General features: G+C 47.4%; 1 protein-coding gene and 1 long non-coding RNA gene across 4 annotated transcripts; one reads left to right on the forward strand and one right to left on the reverse strand.

Moving 5' to 3' along the window:
• Nucleotides 1–547: 547 nt before the first annotated feature.
• Nucleotides 548–13,877, forward strand: LOC127332378 (B3 domain-containing protein Os06g0194400-like). 3 transcript variants are annotated; one of them, XM_051358668.2, is made up of 5 exons: nt 563–816; nt 904–1,173; nt 1,268–1,477; nt 2,185–2,265; nt 13,533–13,877. In XM_051358668.2, exons 1-4 carry the CDS (start codon nt 688–690, stop codon nt 2,227–2,229), a joined length of 654 nt encoding a protein of 217 aa, XP_051214628.1. In that variant the 5' UTR covers nt 563–687; the 3' UTR covers nt 2,230–2,265; nt 13,533–13,877. The 3 variants fall into 3 exon arrangements, with proteins under 3 accessions (XP_051214627.1, XP_051214628.1, XP_051214629.1); XM_051358669.2 differs by having other exon boundaries at nt 13,541–13,877; XM_051358667.2 differs by lacking the exons at nt 2,185–2,265; nt 13,533–13,877 and having other exon boundaries at nt 548–1,173; nt 1,268–1,653.
• Nucleotides 13,878–17,134: 3,257 nt separating this feature from the next.
• LOC139838977 (uncharacterized) lies at nt 17,135–20,137 on the reverse strand. The gene is made up of 5 exons (XR_011756760.1): nt 20,058–20,137; nt 19,695–19,765; nt 19,546–19,622; nt 17,364–17,498; nt 17,135–17,238 (listed from the first exon to the last, which is right to left on the reverse strand). It is a non-coding gene; the product is annotated as an uncharacterized lncRNA (long non-coding RNA).
• Between the last annotated feature and the right edge of the window lie 266 nt (nt 20,138–20,403).

Consider the following 20,403-nt stretch of genomic DNA (forward strand, 5'->3'; position numbering starts at 1 on the left):
TGTTTGGGGGACGCAACTGGGGAGCGACGTCCCCCAAACGCGGCACGAACGAAATACGTCCCCCAAACGCTCAATCCGGCCCGTTTCGGGGGACGCGATACATTGTATTTTTTTCCATACTTTAGTAACTGAATTGTTAGCCGTTCCCACTATCGTTTGCTGATTTAAGAAATTCCATTGCGGATCCAAGTGCCGTGCCATAATGGTTATGGACTTATCGCACAAAGACAAGTGTTCTTGTCTTCGGTGTACGGTAGCGAGCGAATCTGCATCGGTTTCGCCTCTGTGATGCTTCTTAGATGTTAGTATATTCACTTTCTTTCAGCATGAACTGTAACTTTTTGAGATTAAATCATAGATTCATTGTGAATCAGGTTGGTCAAATCTGAAATGTCCCATTGCAAACTCAATGGAAGTTGATACTTTTCTCCGAACGAACGGATTATTAGCAGGGCCAGCTCTTGATGCGGTCACGGTGAGGACTGAGAGCCCAAGCAGCCAACAACATGTAGCATTACTGGCCCAAGCCCGGTAACACAAACGGCTTTCTATGTCTTCTCTGCCTGCTTGCTTGCTGTCCGTGACTCGAAACACAAACGGCTTTCCCAAAATTTGAACGCCGCCGCCCAAATTTCCCCATTTCCCCAGACTCCCGACTCCCGAGTCACCAACAGTCGAAGAAGGGCAATGGCCGAGGCGAATCCGTACGAGGAGCAGCGCCGGAGGCAGGTGGAGGAGAACAAGAGCAAGCTGGAGGAGCTGCGGCTGCACCGCCTCTCTGCGGCCGTACGCGTCGCCGCCGTCAAGCCCATGCCGGTCAGAATCAGATCGACCCCGGCCTCCTCTATGCCTTTTCTGCTTCCTTTTCTCGCTGCTAATTACCCCGTCTTGTTTGCTGCGCAGAAAGTGACGATTAGGCCGAGGAATCATCGCCCGCCGCCGGACGTGATCCGGCGGTCTGCCCGCATCGCTCGCCTCGACAAGCAGCCGTATTTCCGCATCACAAAGGCACATCGTGATAAAAAGGCAGAATTGCCTCGTCCGGTGTACGCGACCAACGAGGAGAGAGCCTACGCCATCGCCAAGGCCCAAGAGCTCAAGGACCAGCTGGACTCCCACTACCCTGCCTTTCTCAGACCCTTGAGCCTGTCTTATGCCGCAGGAAGCTGGCTGGTACAGCAAGAAAACTTCTATTGTCTAGTATTCACTATTTGTTACCGTCCAATCTGTATCTCACAGGGCCTTGATTTGGATGGATATATTGCAGTCCATACCGCTGCAGTTCAGCAAGAGGTATCTCCCGCGGTGCGACGAGATGATCTTACTGGTGGACGAGGAAGGTGCCGAGTTTCAGGTGCTTTACCGTGCGCACAGTAGTGCTCTCTCCGCCACTGGTTGGAAACCATTCGCCAGCGCTCACAAGCTGGCTGATGGTGACTGCTTGCTGTTCCAGCAGGTTGAGAGGATAAAGTTCAAGGTGAGATTCTGAAATCTCTTCTGTTGATGCCCTGTTTCGATGGAACTTGGGATATCTAGCAAAACCGCATATGTTAGTGAGACTTGACCGAGCCATTTCTTATGAATTTTCTGTTACATGTGTCGCACGGCAGTCTGATTGTAGACATTTTTAAAACTTGCTTGGTGGGTTGCAATCTTGCTGGTGTCATCCACGTGAATGTTCAAGTCTGGAGTTTTTTACCAACTCATACACTGGAACTGTACTTCAAACAAAAGGGCTTCTGTAAGACCGAATGATGGGACAATCCATGTATATTAATTTACTAGTATTACTAACTATGCAACCTCTACTACTCCCTCCGGTCCGGTATTCTGGGCTTATTAGGAATAGCACTACCACCAAGGTGCAAAACTATTAGCTAATTTGAGTCTCGTTTTCCCGTATAACTCCACCAATTAGCATGCCATTTTGATTTTTTCCATTAAGTATGGCTATTAAGGTGGGCAAGTGAAGCATCATTTTGGTCCACCTCATGCAAAGAAACCTTTTCACACAACCTAGGAAAAAGGAGAGAGAAGCATGTGTTGTGGCTAGGAGTAAATCTAGAAGGCAATTAATAAGGAAATGAAATAAAAGCAGGCCTTATTCATTAGGTGTTTTGGAACAAATAGTTTTTTACAAGGAGCCCAGAATACCGGACCGGAGGGAGTATTTAAATGATGCAGGTCTACATAATTACAGCAAGTTCTTACCACGAAACGGACCACTGAAGATGCCTTGAGCTTCAATTATTGCCAATGCAGCAGGTAATTTCTAATCACAGACTTCACTGGTTCTCGACATTAAGTTAGTGTTCAAAGATCTTGTTCTGGATTTTTTTTTTCCTGCTATCTAACCAGTATCAGATCATCGCTGGCCATGTGTTGGCGTCCGAAACCCACCGGCGAGCTACGGCTGGCAACACGAAGAGCCGGGAACAACCTTAGGGCTGCAGCTGGCCCTGGTCCCTCCGAGCGACGGCCCGCAAAGCTCCTGGTACATACGTCCCGATGCTGGTGCAAGGGCGTGCCACCTGATCTATACCTGATCAGGAAGGTGATGGATTTGCTTCGCTTAGTTTCCTGCATAGCATACACGTAAACATTAAATACGAGCCTCGATCGGCTCTCAGGTTGTCCTGTGAATCGGCTCAATGAGCCGATCCACCCATGGTTCGTATGAGGTCTACGATCACATGGTGGTCCTGCTTGATCAATACGTAGCTAAAATGACCTACGACGATTTAGGGTTTTCACCACATAATCGGAACATCCTACTCGTGATTGAGCCTGGCAGCTACGCACGGTGATAATAAACCGACCCTAGACAAGGCCTAAAAACCAACACTAAGTTGATCCCCGGAACATCCTGTCTAGGGTTAGCAAACTACACCCTACGTACCACTGGATCATTCAACCCGTTTGTAAGGCCTAACTATGCAGATATTAAACTAATCCTTGAAAAATCAAGGAGCAATCATAACAGATCGGATCTACTAAACAATGATCAAGCAAGGTGCCGCCCTTACACCTAAGAAAGGCGTAAGGACGGCTAGACGTCTAAGGGTTGCATGGACGAAAGCATGTAGCACGGTAAAGCAATGCTAACCCTAACACATCTATGATAACTACGTTGCTCGCCATCAAAAAGGCTTCAGCACGAGCAACGCATAGATAACGAATAAACGTATACTGCCTAGATCGCAAGATGCGATCTAGGCAGCATGATGCTTACCCGGAAGAAACCCTCGAAACAAGGGGTCGGCGATGCGCCAAGATTGGTTTGTGATGAACGTGATTGTTGTCTTTCTTGATAACCCTAGATACATATTTATAGTCCGTAGACTTTCTAACGTGGGAATAATCCCAACAGTGCACGAGCCAAACTCTAACTAACCGACACGTATCCTACTAGATTTACAGATACAAGGGCAAACTAGCCCAAACTTCGTGTACAAGTCCGGTTCACGTATTTCTTCCATGTATATTCTTCAAGCCCAATCTTGATCGCGGCCCACCTATGACTCGGTCAAATTCTGGTGATAACACATGCCCCCTGGTTTTGGAATTGATAATTCCAAAATCACTCTGCTTTTTCTTCGTCGGGTCATGTCGTGGCAGAGCAAAACCGTCGCAGTATCCTTCGTCATGATTCCTTGCCTTCTCAACTTCTCCGCGTGATTTGACCGTTGTTTTTTTTTCTTTGGGCACCACCTCCTCGGAAACTGCTGTGGCATTGAATCTCCACTATATCCCCTTTATGTAACCGCGCCGAACAGTTCACTTCTTCATCCCCTTCGCATTAGCACTCCAAAAGCCCTCCTCTGCCACCATGTCTTCTTCCTCCTCTGCCTCGTCGGGTCTTTCCACCCAGTCCTCCCCCTCCCGCGAGCCGACGCCAGAGTGGGACCCAGAGGAGGCCCACGAGGCCTACATTCGCCGCGCCATAGAAGACGGGGACGAGTCCAGTCACGACTTCTCTGTCTGGTCTGAGGACGACAAGTCCTCGACCGACGGGGAAAGTGACCTCCGCTTCCTTGCCGACGGGGAAACGGAGGAGGAGAGCGATGACGATCGCTTCTCCTGGGACGACTTCACCTCCTTCGAGGAGGAGGAGGAGGAGGACGACGACACCTCCTCCGATGAACCGCCGGCCAAGCGCTTCTGCCCCTGGCCGGGGAACCTCAGCGACTTCGACAGCGACGACGACGCTGACGAGGAGGACGAGGACAACGAGGGCCCTGCCGGCGGCCGCGGCAGCAGCGACGACGAGTCAGCGGGAGTAGCGCCCGACAGCGGCGACGACGGCGACGACGAGGGCAGCAACGGCCCGTAGACTAGGACCTAGTAGCATAGGCCTAGCAGTAGTAGTAGATCGGCCAATAGGCCTTTCTTTTGTTCTTCCTTCCTTGAGCAATCGGCTCTTTCTTTGTAAGAAATCTTTTATTAATGAAGAAATATTCCCCAAATAATTTTGCTTCTTTGTCGATTTTGCCGATTGTCAAACGAAGGCGATGCACAAAGAACCGATGGCAGGGCATCGGCTTATGCCATAAACATGCTTTAAGGCCATAAAAGTTGCCTACTCACACGGTCAACAAATCCAATTCGTGTCCACGCCATCTCCTGGTCTCAAACGCACGTATTGACAAAATCCACTCGAGAAAATCATCTCAAATGCCATGGGCTCTGGCTTGAACTTGACCTGTTAACCTGCTCAATTGAGCTTGTTCTGTCTAGAGTCGATGGTAATGCATCGGCTTTTTCATTATTCTAAAGTCGACGTCCATGCATCGGTTGTACTGATATCTATATTTCTCAAGTCGATGTCTGCGCATCGGCTATGATTTGTATATAAATTTTTTTTACTGGCCGATTTCTTGAATCGGCCTCCATACTTCATTTACTGGTCATCTCACATGCTTGGGAAATATTTCTTGAGATGTTGACCATTGATAGCTACTGGGAACTTAGCGCCGTCCAGCTGCTCCAACATGTATGCGTTACCCTTCAAGACCTGGACGACTTTGTATGGACCGTGCCAATTAGGAGACCATTTGCCATATGATTTATCCTTGGTTCCTAATGGCAGCACTGCTTCCCATACTAGATCACCAACTTGGAACTCCTTTGGTCTCACCTTTTTATTGTATGCACGAGCTACCCTGGCTTTGTTCTGTTTAATCTTTTCCAGCGACCAAAGCCTAAGTTCCGTTGCATCCTCAATAGTGTCACTCATCAAAGCTGCATATTCTTCAGCTGTTAGGTCATTCTGAAACGTGACACGTCTTGATCCAGCCGTAATTTCCCAAGGCAATACGGCTTCCTGCCCATAGACGAGCTGGTAAGGCGAAGTCTTTATGGCTCCATGGCATGACATGCGGTAGGCCCACAAAGCTTCTGACAGTGTCTCATGCCAAACCCTAGGGTTTTCGTCAATCTTCCTCTTGATCAGCTTGATCAGGCTCTGATTAGACGCTTCAGCTTGCCCATTGGCTTGAGCATAGTATGGAGATGATCGGATCAGCTTAATCCCCATGTCATCGCAGAATTTTCTGAATTCTTTAGAAATAAAGACCGAACCTCCATCGGTCGTGATTGTTTGGGGAATCCCGAACCTATGAATGACGTGTTCTTTGACAAATTTGATAACATCTTCTGATTTTACCTTCTTCATAGGGACGGCCTCCACCCATTTGGTGAAGTAATCTGTAATGGCCAGGATCCACTCGTGGCCTTTGCTCGACGCAGGATGGATTTTGCCGATCATATCCATGCCCCAACCTCGGAATGGCCAAGGCTTGATGATGGGATTCATTGCTGATGCAGGTACCATCTGAATCTTCCCAACATCCGACACGCTTGGCATCCCTTGTAGTACTTGAAGCAATCTTCAAGCATAGTGGGCCAATAAAACCCTGATCGTCTAATCAGCCACTTCATCTTATGAGCCGATTGGTGAGTTCCACAGGCGCCTTCGTGCACCTCATGTAAGAGCCGATTAGACTCAGTTGGTCCCAGACACTTGAGTAGTAACCCTTCCAACGTCCTGTAGAACATGTCATCTCCAATAAGGACATATTTCATAGCCTTGTATCTTATCCGTTTAGGTGCCCCCCGAGCCGAATCCTTCAAGTAATTGAAGATATCGGCTCTCCAATCATCCTGTTCTAGGAACTGCACCTGAACTTCTAACCCATCTGGTATGTCCTTGTACCCTGACGCCATTTGCGCGAGATCATTGGCGTCGGTATTCTGAGATCTTGGGACCCAATTGAAGTTGATGTACCGAAAATGTGTCATTAGCTCACGACATTCCATCCAATATGGGAAGAGCGATTCACTCTCGCACTTGTATTCGTCCGTGAGCTGGTAAATTACCAACTTCGAGTCTCCAAAAAGCTCCACCGCTTCTGCCCCGGCTTCCAGCAGCAACTCCAGTCCCTTGCGTACTGCCTCATACTCAGCGACATTGTTTGTGCAAGGAGTAGATAGTCTGATGGAGAAAGAGTATGTTGCCCCCCGAGGCGACACGAGCAGAATGCCGATGCCACAACCATCATCACAAGCCGATCCATCAAAGAACATAGCCCATGCACGTATAGATAGTGCTGCTATATTAGTGTTGATCCGTTCAGCTATGAGATCGGCCAACGCTTGTCCCTTGATCGCTTTGCGGTGATACCGGAGATCAAACTCCGATAACGCAAATATCCACTTACCAAGTCGGCCTTTCAAAACAGGAGCCGACAACATGTGCTTGACAACGTCTGACTTGCATATGACGATGATCTCTGCCGTCAAAAGGATGTGATGGAGCTTGGTGCAGGTGAAGAACAGGCAGAGGCATAACTTCTCGACCTCAGGATACCTTGTCTCTGCATCCAACATCCTCCTGCTGAGGTAGAACACAACCTTTTCAACGCCCTCGTAGAGTTGCACCACCACTGAAGCAATGGACGTGTCCGCTACTGATAGGTAGATGTAGAACGGCTGTCTGCTGAGGCGGAACTAGCACAAAGTGTGTTGTTAGATACCGCTTAATCTCATCAAACGCTGCTTGCTTTCGCCCCCGGTGAAACTCGTCATCAGATTTAATCTTGACCAACGCCATGAACGTCTCAATTCGTCCTGAGAGATTAGAGATGAATCGCCGGACGAAATTGATCTTGCCGATCAGACGTTGGAGCTCCTTCTTCGTGGTAGGCGGCTGCATGGTACGATCGCCTCCGACTTTTCAGGCCGATCTCAATTCCTCGTTCATGAACAAGAAAACCTAGGAACTGACCGGCCGTCACACCAAAAGCACACTTCTTTGGATTCATTCTGAGTCCGAACTTCCGAGTTCGGTCTAGGATGCGTCGCAAATCATCCAAGTGTCCTTCCATGGAGACAGATTTGACCACCACGTCATCGATGTAGATTTCCACCAACTTGCCGATCAGATCATGAAAGATATAATTCATGGCTCGTTGGTACGTTGCACCGGCATTCTTCAAACCAAAAGTCATGACCACATATTCGAACAAGCCTACTGATCCTGGTACTCGGAATGCAGTCTTGTGTATATCTTAAGGGCCATGAAAATCTGGTTGTAGCCGGCATTGCCATCCATGAAACTCAACACCTTGTGGCCAGCAATGCGTTGATTAATGTTTCTACGCCACGGGCATTGGATATTCATCCTTTGGAGTGGCTCTGTTGAGATCTCGGAAATCTATAGCCACACGCCATCGGCCGTCCTTTTTCTCCACAGTACAATCGGAGATCCATTCAGCATACCTGCATGGCCTGATGAACCCGGCGGCTAACATTTTCTCGATCTCTTTCTTGACTTCTTCGAGGATTTCGGCCTTCATCTGACGTGCTCGTTGTTGGAATGGCCGAAATCCTTTCTTGAGTGGGAGCCGATGCTCAATAATGCTCCTGTCTAACCCAGGCATCTCTGTGTAATCCCATGCAAAGCAATCTGGGTACTCTTTTAACAGAGCTATCATCTGGCTCCTGAGATGTGGATCTAACTTCTTGCTGATGAAGGTTGGTCGTGGCTTATCCCCAGGACCAATGTCGACTTCTTCTAGCTCATCAGCCGATGTAAACCCATACCCTAGCTTTCCGTCACCTGTTAGATCGACACTGAACACAGGGAAAACGTATGGCGAGGATAATATGGGCCGATTGCTGGAATCGGCCCCCATCTTGATTACATTGCTCAAAAAAGGTTTACATCTTGTTCGTGCTTCACTATGACTACGTGGCATGCTTGAGACAAGATCATTACTTTTTATTTTTTGGGGCCGATCACAAGGATCGGCCTTCCCATGTACGTTCATAGACTTTGCTCTTGTTACACGGTCAGGCCAGTGGATAAGACCAGCCTCACCCCGTTTTTTGACACGTCGATGTACTCGCTGTCGTCCAAAGTGATGCCTGAGAGTGGCTCTTGGCCTTCCGTCTCCCAAACGTTCATGCCAGCCGTTGAAACCTCGGCTGTATCATCTGCATGGACGACTTCTACTTCATCTCCATCCCACTGTATTAAGCATTGGTGCATCGTAGATGGAATGCAACAGTTGGCGTGGATCCAATCTCTCCCTAGCAGGACAGCGTAAGTGCTCTTCATCGACAATGAAGAACGTCGTAGGGATGGTTTTCCTCCCTACGGTCGGATCCACGTTCGAGAACACCTTGTGCATCGGATGCTTGGCCGTTGAAATCGCTCGATGTAACGTTGGTCTTGATCGGATCCGAGCTAGAGCGTCCCAACCGACGTAGCATGGAGTATGGCATGATGTTGACCGCCGCTCCGGTGTCCACCAAAGATCCTATTGACAGGCTGCCCATTGATATAACCTCGTAAGTACAGGGCCTTCAGGTGTCTGTAACTTCTTTCACGTGGCTTCTCAAAGATAACCGGCCGTGGGCCGCAGTCAAGTTGTGCCACAGGTGCTTCGTCTATTCCAGGAGCACAAAACTCTGCTAGAAGAATGAACACCATGTTTGTACTAGCCGATGTCTCATCATCGGCTTTCCTTTGCTTGGGGCGCCACTCCATCTTTTGTGGTCGACCCTCTTCGTCCAGGGTTCGTTGAATTTTCGCGGCCAGATCGGGCCGCGCCTTCCTTAGCGTGTGCAGGTATAACTTTTCGGCTTCCTCCAAGCCACGCAGTCGCTGAACCCTACGCTTTTGGGAACGGCTGAGTCCATCAGGGCACTACCTTGGCCGGTGGTACTTGTCCTCTTCTTCTTCGTAGTCGTCTTCTAACTCCTCGAGGTCTTCTTCCCGAGAGGACTCAGTTCGCTTGTTCCTAGATGGGAGAGGCCCAAGACGTTTGAACACTGACACGTCTGTTGCACCCTTCTTCTTGTCTACATTACGGCGATTGCCGATTGTAGGCAATCGGCTCATTCCTGAATCCCAGCAGTGTTTGAAGAAAGGACAGTCCCAGTGCTTGTCCACGTTGTCTTGTTCTCTTGACCTTTCCTTGGCACGGCGCTCGTATCTCTCCTCATCGCGATCATGCCGACGATGTCTCCTGGCGTCCCTGCTAGCTAGACGATCCCTTTCATCGTCGCTGTTGTACCGCCGGCGTTGGTCGTACTGACTCACATATTTGTTGAGGAGATGATCAGAGAGAGGTCGCTGATATCGCACATTCTTCACTTCTCCCTCTGTGATGTAGCGTTTGCCATCGTGCCGGAGCCGATCGCGTGGAGCGGCTTCCTCTTTGTCCTTGCTACGAGAGCGGCTGCCCTCGCCTTTGTCCTTACCAGAGTGGTGCCCAGGCTCAACCATGTTAATGCTCAACGAGAAACCTGGCTGGCACCCTTCGGGGTAAGCGTACTCCACCGTGTTAACGGCGGGGAAGGGGTGTGTCGACTTTCATGGCGTGCTTGGTTGAAAATTAGACGTCCTTGTTCTATTGCCATTTGGATCTGCGACGCCACACCCTGCGGTCGTTGGTGGTATGGGAGAACGAGTTATGCCATTTGCGGTATGGCTTTCCGTTCAGCTCCTGTACCGTGGGGATTTTGAGGCCTTCGAGTAACTTTGCTTCTCCTTAAGTAAGAGGTCGAAAATTTGATCAGTTTTAGTTACGTCAAAATCAAACCCTCTTGGAGGACCTTGCGGCTTAACCCATTTGCAGGACACGGGGCTTGCCCCCCGAGTCCATTCAGCCACTGCTACCTCTTGATCTCCCGCAGACCCTTCATCTTCCTCTGTCTCAACCAGGACTACTGCACGCTTGAATTTGTCCTGGTACAGCTGAGTGGCGCTGTTCATATAATGAGAGCTTCGAACCATGTGCGCCGGTGAAGGGTAGTACGCTTGGGAAGCCATATCCTTGATAGGTGATGCGAGACCCACCACCGCCAACTCGACTGCTTCTTTTTCAGTCAAACGAGCCGAATAACATCGGTTCCTTACGGTCCTGAAGCGCTGGATGTACTCTGACACTGTTTCTCCGCGCTTCTGACGTACTTGGGCTAGATCGGCAATGCCAGCCTCGGAAGCTTCTGAGTGATACTGCATGTGGAATTGCTCCTCTAACTGCTTCCAAGTCCGGATCGAATCTGGTGGCAGTGATGTGTACCACCCAAAAGCCGATCCTGTGAGGGACTGTGCAAAGAACCTCACGCGTAGTGCATCTGCAGCTGAGATCGTGCCCAGCTGCACCAAATATCGGCTTATATGCTCGATAGAGCTGGAGCCATCCGACCCACTAAACTTGGAGAATTCAGGGAGCCGATACTTGGGTGGTAGTGGGATCAAATCGTAGTCATTGGGGTACGGCTTGGAATAGCCGATTGCCCTCCTTTTCGGCACCATGCCGAATTGGTCTCTCAAGATCGTGCTGATCTGATCCGCGGTGCTAGCTGCAGGAGTGTAGCTCTGAAGATTCGCTGGCGTGGCATATTTAGCCAGCCACGCTTGCTTCTCAAGATCTGAGCTAGCTGCAGGAGTTGGGCTCTGGACGTTCGTCGGAGTGGCATACTTAGCTAGCCACGTCTGCTTCTCAAGATCCGATCCAGAGGCTCCTCCTGCATTAGGAAGTCCCTGCTGTTGCGGCTGGTTCGTAAGTGCCCGATTCTTTGGCATGCGGCACGTATGTGCACGTGTATCCGCGAGGGATCTCCTTAGGCGCCTCATACAAGAACTGGTAGTCGCTAGGATCGCCACCGATCTTGTAGACAACGAATGCCGGTGTACTCGGCACCTGCAGTGCCGCCGACCTGACAGCAGCGGCGGTGGTCGGCTCTGGAGTGGTAGCTCTCCTTGGTGAGTCCCTAGAGCAGGTCCTGACGGAGAGTACTGATGCCTCAAGATTTCATGGAGCACCCGAAGGGCGACACGCTCCAAAGTGTTCACCAGGCTCTCAGAATGGCGGTGTAGCGAATGAGCTACCATGAAATTGATCTCCTGGCGCAAGGACCTGGTGCGTTCTTCTGAAGGGGTGGACAGGTCCACTCCATCGAGCGCGCCTTCAGGTGTGAACCCTCTCCACCTGATGCCGTGCGAGCGGGTCCTGTGGAAAGAGCCGATGAGGTCGGCTTCGAAGATAGCTTTGACGTCGTCATACTTCTTCTTGAGCTCCTCGGGCAGATCCTCGTACGTGACTGGAGTACCTTCCGCCATCTCAGACGTAGATGGCGATGCAGTTGATGTCGAAGACGGTCCCACCGGGCGTGCCAGAATGTGTTGGCGTCCGAAACCCACCGGCGAGCTACGGCTGGCAACACGAAGAGCCGGGAACAACCTTAGGGCTGCGGCTGGCCCTGGTCCCTCCGAGCGACGGCCCGCAAAGGTCCTGGTACACACGTCCCGATGCTGGTGCAAGGGCGTGGCACCTGATCTATACCTGATCAGGAAGGTGATGGATTTGCTTCGCTTAGTTTCCTGCATGGCACACACGTAAACATTAAATACGAGCCTCGACCGGCTCTCAGGTTGTCCTGTGAATCGGCTCAATGAGCCGATCCATGGTTCGTATGAGGTCTACGATCACATGGTGGTCCTGCTTGATCAATACGTAGCTAAAACGACCTACGATGATTTAGGGTTTTCACCACATAATCGGAACATCCTACTCGTGATTGAGCCTGGCAGCTACGCACGGTGATAATAAACCGACCCTAGACAAGGCCTAAAAACCAACACTAAGTTGATCCCCGGAACATCCTGTCTAGGGTTAGCAAACTACACCCTACGTACCACTGGATCATTCAACCCGTTTGTAAGGCCTAACTATGCAGATATTAAACTAATCCTTGAAGAATCAAGGAGCAATCATAACGGATCGGATCTACTAAACAATGATCAAGCAAGGTGCCGCCCTTACACCTAAGAAAGGCATAAGGACGGCTAGACGTCTAAGGGTTGCATGGACGAAAGCATGTAGCACGGTAAAGCAATGCTAACCCTAACACATCTATGATAACTACGTTGCTCGCCATCAAAAAGGCTTCAGCACGAGCAACGCATAGATAACGAATAAACGTATACTAGGCAGCATGATGCTCACCCGGAAGAAACCCTCGAAACAAGGGGTCGGCGATGCGCCAAGATTGGTTTGTGATGAACGTGATTGTTGTCTTTCTTGATAACCCTAGATACATATTTATAGTCCGTAGACTTTCTAACGTGGGAATAATCCCAACCGTGCACGAGCCAAACTCTAACTAACCGACACGTATCCTACTAGATTTACAGATACAAGGGCAAACTAGCCCAAACTTCGTGTACAAGGCCGGTTCACGTATTTCTTCCATGTATATTCTTCAAGCCCAATCTTGATCGCGGCCCACCTATGACTCGGTCAAATTCTGGTGATAACACCATGTCCATTTTAAAAATCAAAACTATGAAACTGCTTATGAGCCATAACTGAACTTAACCGTGTTTCTTGAATTGCAGATAGTTGTATGCATAAAAATCAACAATTTCCCAACTGGTTTCAGACTTCTAATGTGTGAACCCTTAACCTTATGTTATTTTGAAAATACTACGAAAAAGGGAACATGACTTGACTATTGGTTTCATATGCAATGGAACCTATTCTTTTAAGAAAAAATAATCTCTGATGGACTGATGCTTTGCGGCCAACTGACATTTGATAGAGTTTCTCGCAATACTTGAATTTGCAATACTTGATAAAATAAATTTGTGTGTTCTAGATCTTTTGTTAGACATCTTCAGATTATATTTGTTTTCACCAATTGGTTTCGTAGTTTTCCATGAAAGGCACACCCTTAGCTGATTCTGAATAGGCCACTGCAGTACTACCTTGATTTGCTTGTTGTAGGGAAAACCTGTATCACCCGAACAATCCTGTGTCTGCATTAATCATGGCCATATACCATGCCTCAAATAATCAACTGCAGACCTTATATGATTGTATCATATCAGAGGGGAAAAAATTGCATTTTGAGTGTTTATTTGTACATGACCTTTACAATAGTTTTTTCTTCTGCTTCTTCCACTTATCTCCCATGATACGTTGATAGTGACTTGTTTCCTTTCCTTTTTCACCCAGCTTTGCAGGTGTTCTAGTGATTTATATCTATATCTACCTAAACTGGAGACATCAAGTTTGCTAATGGATAGCATTTGGAATATTAACGTAATATGCTCTCCTAGCTGTTATGGTCCTGTCTAGTGATTTATATCTACCTAAACTGGAGACATCAAGTTTGCTAATGGATAGCATTTGGAATATTAACGTAATATGCTCTCCTAGCTGTCTATGGACCTGTCTTGAACGTATGAACTTTTGAAAGGGATCATCTCTGGCAACTGACGATATTTTGTAGTATGGATTTGTTATGTGAATGCAAATGCAACTGACGTGGGATGCCCTCCTAATTTCCCTTCAATGCCATACATGTTACTCCCAAATTTACCTTTTCGCTTCTTCTGATCTGATTCTTACTTAATGGTTCTAGAGCCTTGTGCTATGTATTACTAACATCCACTCTCAAGATATGCACATTATCTAAAATTTCAAAAATATATCATTAGATTTAATCTCAATATCTATCTACAATACATATATATTTATGTATGCTAGCTTAATAAATAGTACACTTGTTTGTAAATGCCTATTTTGCTATATACTAGCCTTTCTTCGAAAGTGTGCAAAAATTCATGTCCCTTCTTTAAGAAGTGTGGAAAATACATATTTCACTAATTTTCTCCATTATAACTTCTCTTAGAAACAAAATACCATGATTTGTTTACTGGCATCTGTACATGCAATTTACTCTCCCCGATGATGCATTAGGATATGTGTATTCCCTGTCCAGGGAAGGAAAGCAAAAATTATGTGGTCTGGTGGCAAAACTTCTGATGGTGCTGTTTGTAAAGATAGAGTTAATACGTCCAAGAGGTCAAGAAGGTTCCCTCTTGATTAGTAGTATGTTCATCAACAAGGGAGATACATCATCGATGTTTCAAGATTATCTCTTGAGCGTTTTGTCATATTTATTAGCTTTCATCTTTTTTTGCTTTTGTTTTCACTAATGTCCTGACAAACTAAGAACAGATTAGGTTTACTAGCACAATACCCGTGCGTTGCTACGGGTAACCAGTTGTATAGGCATGTCTTTAAACATGTACATGTAATGTGCTTCGGTGTTTTTTCTCACCCGATTTTCCGAAATCTTTGCCGTAACAGGTTTTCTCGATACTTACCGGTATAAAATAAATGCTGGCCGGTATTTACGTTTTTTGCAATTTATTCAATTTTAACGAATTTTGATAAATTTTAAATTTTATTTGAAAAATCTCGGTTACTTGTTTAGCGACTATCTTCATTAGAAGGACTCATTAATTTAACCTTATATCTTTGCAAAGTAGAAGCGATGATCATATCCTCCGTCCAGATTATTTCATCTGATGATGTGAACCACAAATCTATGTAATCTCAGAGAATCTATGTCTGAATCTGAACAGGTATTTGCATTATTCAGTTAAGGACATGTAAAATCTCCTTCAGAAATTACCACAACTGCAGTTGATAGTAGATGCACACTTCTTGTAATTGCCGCAAATGCAACTTGCCCTCCTCTGTCAACCGAAGATCAGAGATAAGATAAATGGCAAATTGAAGTAGCAGTGGACGCTGCACACTGGCTGTGTTTATACTGCCTCTCCACGCAGTTTCAGATAAATACCAAACTGAAGTTGCGCTACCAAGCGCAATAAAAGCAGATTAGAGTCGCGGCAGTCAGCTCGGAGTTCTTCAAAGACACAGCGCGGCGCTGCGAACGTCAGGACGTGGTTCAGTATCTTCGTTGGCGAGCGCGGGGGAAAGCATAATGGAGAGGTGGTGATAATCTCTGACTTATTCAAAGACGCAGTGCGCCCCTGCTCACGGGAGGACGTAGTACATAACCAGACTGAGAGAGCGCGCCGGCGCGGGTGAGGCCTGAGAAATCCGACGCGGCCGGCTTCCCCTCGTCCTCGTCCTGGCGTCCATGCCTATTCTCCGGGCACTGCGTCGAGGATGGCTATTCAACATCGCTCGACAAATTCCAATCGAAATCCAGGGGAAATAGGGACAACGGCGCTCGCGCGATGTTGGTGCCGGCGACCTGAGGGTGGGGGCGCTCGCGTGGTTGAGCACGACTGGCGGCGCAGGTCCACGTCGCTTTCAGCCCCGGGAAGCCCCGTCGCCTCTACGCAGAGGAGAGGCCGGTGGTGGTGTCGTATTGTGGGAGGTCGGCCCGATCTGGAGGAGGCCAGTGCTCGAGAGTCGGGAGGATTTCTCCCGGTGGGCTGGATAGGGATCACGGGAGACGGCCAGTGGTGGGGACGAGAAGGAGCTCGCGTGAACGGAGATGGTTGGGCACGATTGCGGAGTTGTCTTATTTCTCACGGCCAGACCGGTACGTACTACTCAGCGGTGGCAGGAGGTGTAATATTACGGCTGGTTTTTTTAGTTATAGTAAAATGCCCGTGTGTTGCCACGAGTAACATAACATGTAAAGAAAAAAAAAGTTAAAATACAAACATCGACCATCACTAAACACATATAAAAATTACTCGGATTTTTGGTTCTTAGGAGACCAACACATAAATAAATTCAAAGTAATAGTTGACACATAGGAATATAAACTATTACAGCCCACAGGTTACAAAACATGTAATCAAGACCAACACATAAATAACTTTAGAATAATAGTTGTCACATAGGAACATAAACTACTATAGCCCACGGAGTCTACACACCACATTTCTGAATGTGTACTTCAGGTGCACTCCTCATCCCAAAAGCAGACTGGTCTGAAGCAAATCATCACTTAAAGTAGCTTTGTAGGCTCATGCAAGAAACTCAACAATATTAAGCTTTATATGGTGATGCACTTCCACTCGATTTCTTAGTAAAATATTCGCCCACCACCTCTTATAAGATGTTCTCATAGGCTATAACAGACGTATAATATTTTTGGCAAGGAAGTTTGTAAATATTTTGGTTTGCAGTAATATAAAAATTAAAGACCTACAATCTGGACTATTACAATTGAAGCTAAAATAACTGAAAATGGTGAAAAACGGTGCTGAAATCTGGCTAAAAAGCTGTTGAAATCCTACTAAAAAACTACATTCTCAAAATTTGAACTGCCTAAAATAAACGAAAACAATCCAGTAATTTTCGTCCAATTTGAGGATAAAGTTAGTGAGTAAATCTGATTTTAAGTTCCACGACCAAATTTTAAACTCAAAATTTATATTGCCACGAAAAATTTAAAATATCCAGTAAATGCTATACATTACGAATGTTTCATCTGATTTGAGCATACCGTTTGTGAATAAAACTCATGTTAATTTCACGGGCAGAATTTGAACTCAAAATTCAAACTTCACATAAAATTTTGAAATAAATTCAGAAAATCATATAATTTGCATTATGCATTCTTGGGAAGTTTTAGTGAATTCAAACATACGGTTTGTGATTAAATACAGTTTCAGGCTGGAAACGTCTAAGGGTGGGGGAATTTTTTATTGCTCAACTCCTGTCCGTTGGATTGGCTTTGGATGGCCGAGATGTCGCCAAAGTCCAGCGGTGACTTTCAATTTCAACGTCACTGGAAGCTGCATTCAATCTCACCATCTATATCATTCTCTTTCTCTCTCTTGACCAAATCCTCTCGCCATTGCCCCTCTCCACGGCACATCACAGTACTGAAATGCAACCTTGGGAGCTTGGGAGAAGTGCTTATATTAAAATTCTTTTAACTCTGCCATAAGAAAAAAAAAAGGAGGTCAAAATCAAGAGTTACGCTCATTCAAGATAACTTCTTGGATGCAGCCAAGAAATTGTAAAACCACTCAATGATTGTGTAACGATTGTGCTCTCACTCACTTCTTGGTGGATGCAGCCTCCGGAGGTTTGAATGTGGGAGGCAAGCTGTACATTTCCTCCAATACTCTCGCCAGTCGCCACATCCTCACCCCCTGAGGCGCTTCCTTCACTCTCATTTGTGTCTTCTTAGTTCTTCTGTTCAACAAAGCATTTGAACACATAAGGAGAAAGTTGGTAAGCCATATGGTTTGGGGCGCCATACTGTTGGTAGTAGCACACTCTTATTTAAGTTGTTAGCATAAAACCACCACATTCCCAGCTAAATGTCCATTTTAGTACCACTTTGTATTTCGGGAGCAAAAAACCACCATATTTTCCTGAGATTTTCGCAAAAAGCACTAAACCGGTATTAAACACGAATTGATAGCCATTCTGGCATAGAAGGCCCACATGTAAGGCGGATGTGGAAATATTAACAAGCCAGCCCATGTTAAAAAACAAAAAATCTCATTAAAACGAAAAAATCAAAAAAAATCTAGCCACAGGAATCTGCTCTGTTCCTCTGTTCCTCGCCGGAGATCACGGCCGGGGCTACTACCCATCCCCTCGCTGGAGACCACCAGGCCCTCGCCGGAGACCACCAGGCTGCTGCCCTGTACCACACTGGAGACCACCTCGCCCCGATGAGCATCAAATTGCAGCCTCAGACCTCGTCTTCCCGACGACGGCCTCTGCTGCCGTCGTCGATTCGCCCTATCCAGACCTCGCCGGCGACCCCAACCTCCATCTCTTCATCCCCAAACGAGGCGCGCGAGCTCATGGCCGAGAGCGTGGAGATCCGTCGCCGCCGCTGGACCTGGTTAGGGTGCCTCGGTCGTCCATGCCGGGAGCGCACGGTGGAGATGGGGCCTGGTGGCGCAGGTCAACAGCGATGGCCTGCGCCGCAGGAGCACGGCAGCGGTGGGGGCAGGAGCACGGCGGCGGCGGCTAGAGCACGGTGGCGGTGGAGGCCGGAGCACGGCAGCGGTTCGTGTGATGTGCGGCAGGCATCGGGGTGGGCGGTTTTTTGTTCCTTTTTCAGATTCTGTTTTCCCCCTTTTCTGTAGGTTTTCATTTTCTTAATGTGAGCAGACGTGTGGGTCCCAGCTTATTTAAGTTGTTAGCATAAAACCACCACATTCCCAGCTAAATGTCCATTTTAGTACCACTTTGTGTTTCGGGAGCAAAAAACCACCACATTTCCCTGAGATTTTCGCAAAAAACACTAAATCGGTATTAAACACGAATTCATAGCCATCTGGCATAGAAGGCCCACATGTAAGGCTGACGTGGAAATATTAACAAGCCAGCCCATGTTAAAAACAAAAAATCTCATTAAAACGAAAAAATCAAAAGAATCTAGCCACAGGAGTCTGCTCTGTTCCTCGCCGGAGATCACGGCCGGGGCTGCTGCCCATCCCCTCGCTGGAGACCACCAGGCCACTGCCAGGCCCTCGCCATAGACCACCAGGCTGCTGCCCTGTACCACACTGGAGACCACCTTGCCCCGATGAGCATCAAATTGCAGCCTCAGACCTCGTCTTCCCCAGCGACGGCCTCTGCTGCCGCCGTCGATTCGCCCTATCCAGACCTCGCCGGCCACCCCAACCTCCATCTCTTCATCCCCAAATGAGGCGCGCGAGCTCATGGCCGAGAGCGTGGAGATCCGTCGCCGCCGCTGGACCTGGTTAGGGTGCCTCGGTCGTCCATGCCGGGAGGGCACGATGGAGATGGGGCCTGGTGGCACAGGTCAACAGCGATGGCCTACCCCGCAGGAGCACGACAGCGGTGGGGGCAGGAGCACGGCGGCGGCCTGCCTCGCAGCAGCACGGCGGCGGTGGCTAGAGCACGGCGGCGGTGGAGGCCGGAGCACGGCAGCGGTTGGTGTGATGTGCGGCAGGCATCGGGGTGGGCGGTTTTTTTTTTCCTTTTTCAGATTTTGTTTTCCCCCTTTTCTGTAGGTTTCATTTTCTTAATGTGAGCAGACGTGTGGGTCCCAGTCCACATCAGCAAAACAACACAGACAGGTGGGTCCCACTGCCAGTTTTCGTGTCAATTTGTTATCAATTATGGTTTAGTGTTTTTTGAGAAAACCTCGTCAAAATGTGGTGGATTTTTGCTCCCGAAACGCAAAGTGGTACCAAAATAGACATTCATGTCCAATCTTTCCCTACATAGAAGGAGTAAGGAAGTAAGGACTTACTAATGTGGATAAGCCGATACACAATATCTTTTACATCCACACTCGATTTGTTGATTCCTCAATGATCATCCAATATCCTGTAGAATAAGTATGTTTTATTTAGAATTGCGTACTCAAATAACATTGTGCGGTTATTAGTAGTTTCATACCTGGTAGTATTTTCTCGTATGATGGAATAGCTCTTTGCCACTGTTATATTTTCTGTTTGCTGCGCATTGTCCTGCATAATGTACGATGAGCCAATTAGGTGTACACAGTTATTAGTTAATTATGCAGCGTTAGCTTGCAGAATGAAAAGTCTTGGATGTAGATTTGTAGATGAATTTTGAGAACCAAACAGCTGTCAAAATATCTAGCGAGTGCATTTATACCGAATGAAAGCAAATCATTTGGTAGAACAAATCTGAACGTAGAAAGGACAGGAGAGACACATACAACAATATAATTTGAACTATTAAACTGCCACTTGTAGTGGGCACTTTCCTGTGTGTGAATTGGAAAACATCACGTACCAGTGCACATAAGTTGGCAGATTCAGTTTTGATAACCCAAGATACTATAGGTTTCAAAACCTGTTCAAGTGCAGCAGATACTACAATATAGACAAATAGACCACAAATGAACTCTAATGTGAATGTGATATTAAGAACAAGCATCAAAACGAAATTGTAGACTTACAGAAGACTTGCGCTGGCAAAGTTGCACATGCAGATGCAGTTCAGAAACTCAGAGAGGTTACTTTGGTCGTGACTGCAAATATTTCGGGTGCATATACCACGTAACAAGTTCAAACTGTGAGATGTAGCTATGAAATGATAAGATGGCAGATACACGATCCAATGAGATAATACTCATGAG

This window comes from Lolium perenne, chromosome 4 (assembly GCF_019359855.2).
Source record: "Lolium perenne isolate Kyuss_39 chromosome 4, Kyuss_2.0, whole genome shotgun sequence".
NCBI lineage: Eukaryota > Viridiplantae > Streptophyta > Magnoliopsida > Poales > Poaceae > Lolium > Lolium perenne.

What these genes read in the sequence shown, in the direction of transcription:
- LOC127332378 (XM_051358667.2), top strand. Translation starts at nt 688, where the DNA reads ATGGCCGAGGCGAATCCGTACGAGGAGCAGCGCCGGAGGCAGGTGGAG. An exon ending in ATGCCGCAGGAAGCTGGCTG is followed by an intron (nt 1,174 to 1,267) that starts GTACAGCAAGAA and finishes GATATATTGCAG; the next exon opens with TCCATACCGCTGCAGTTCAG.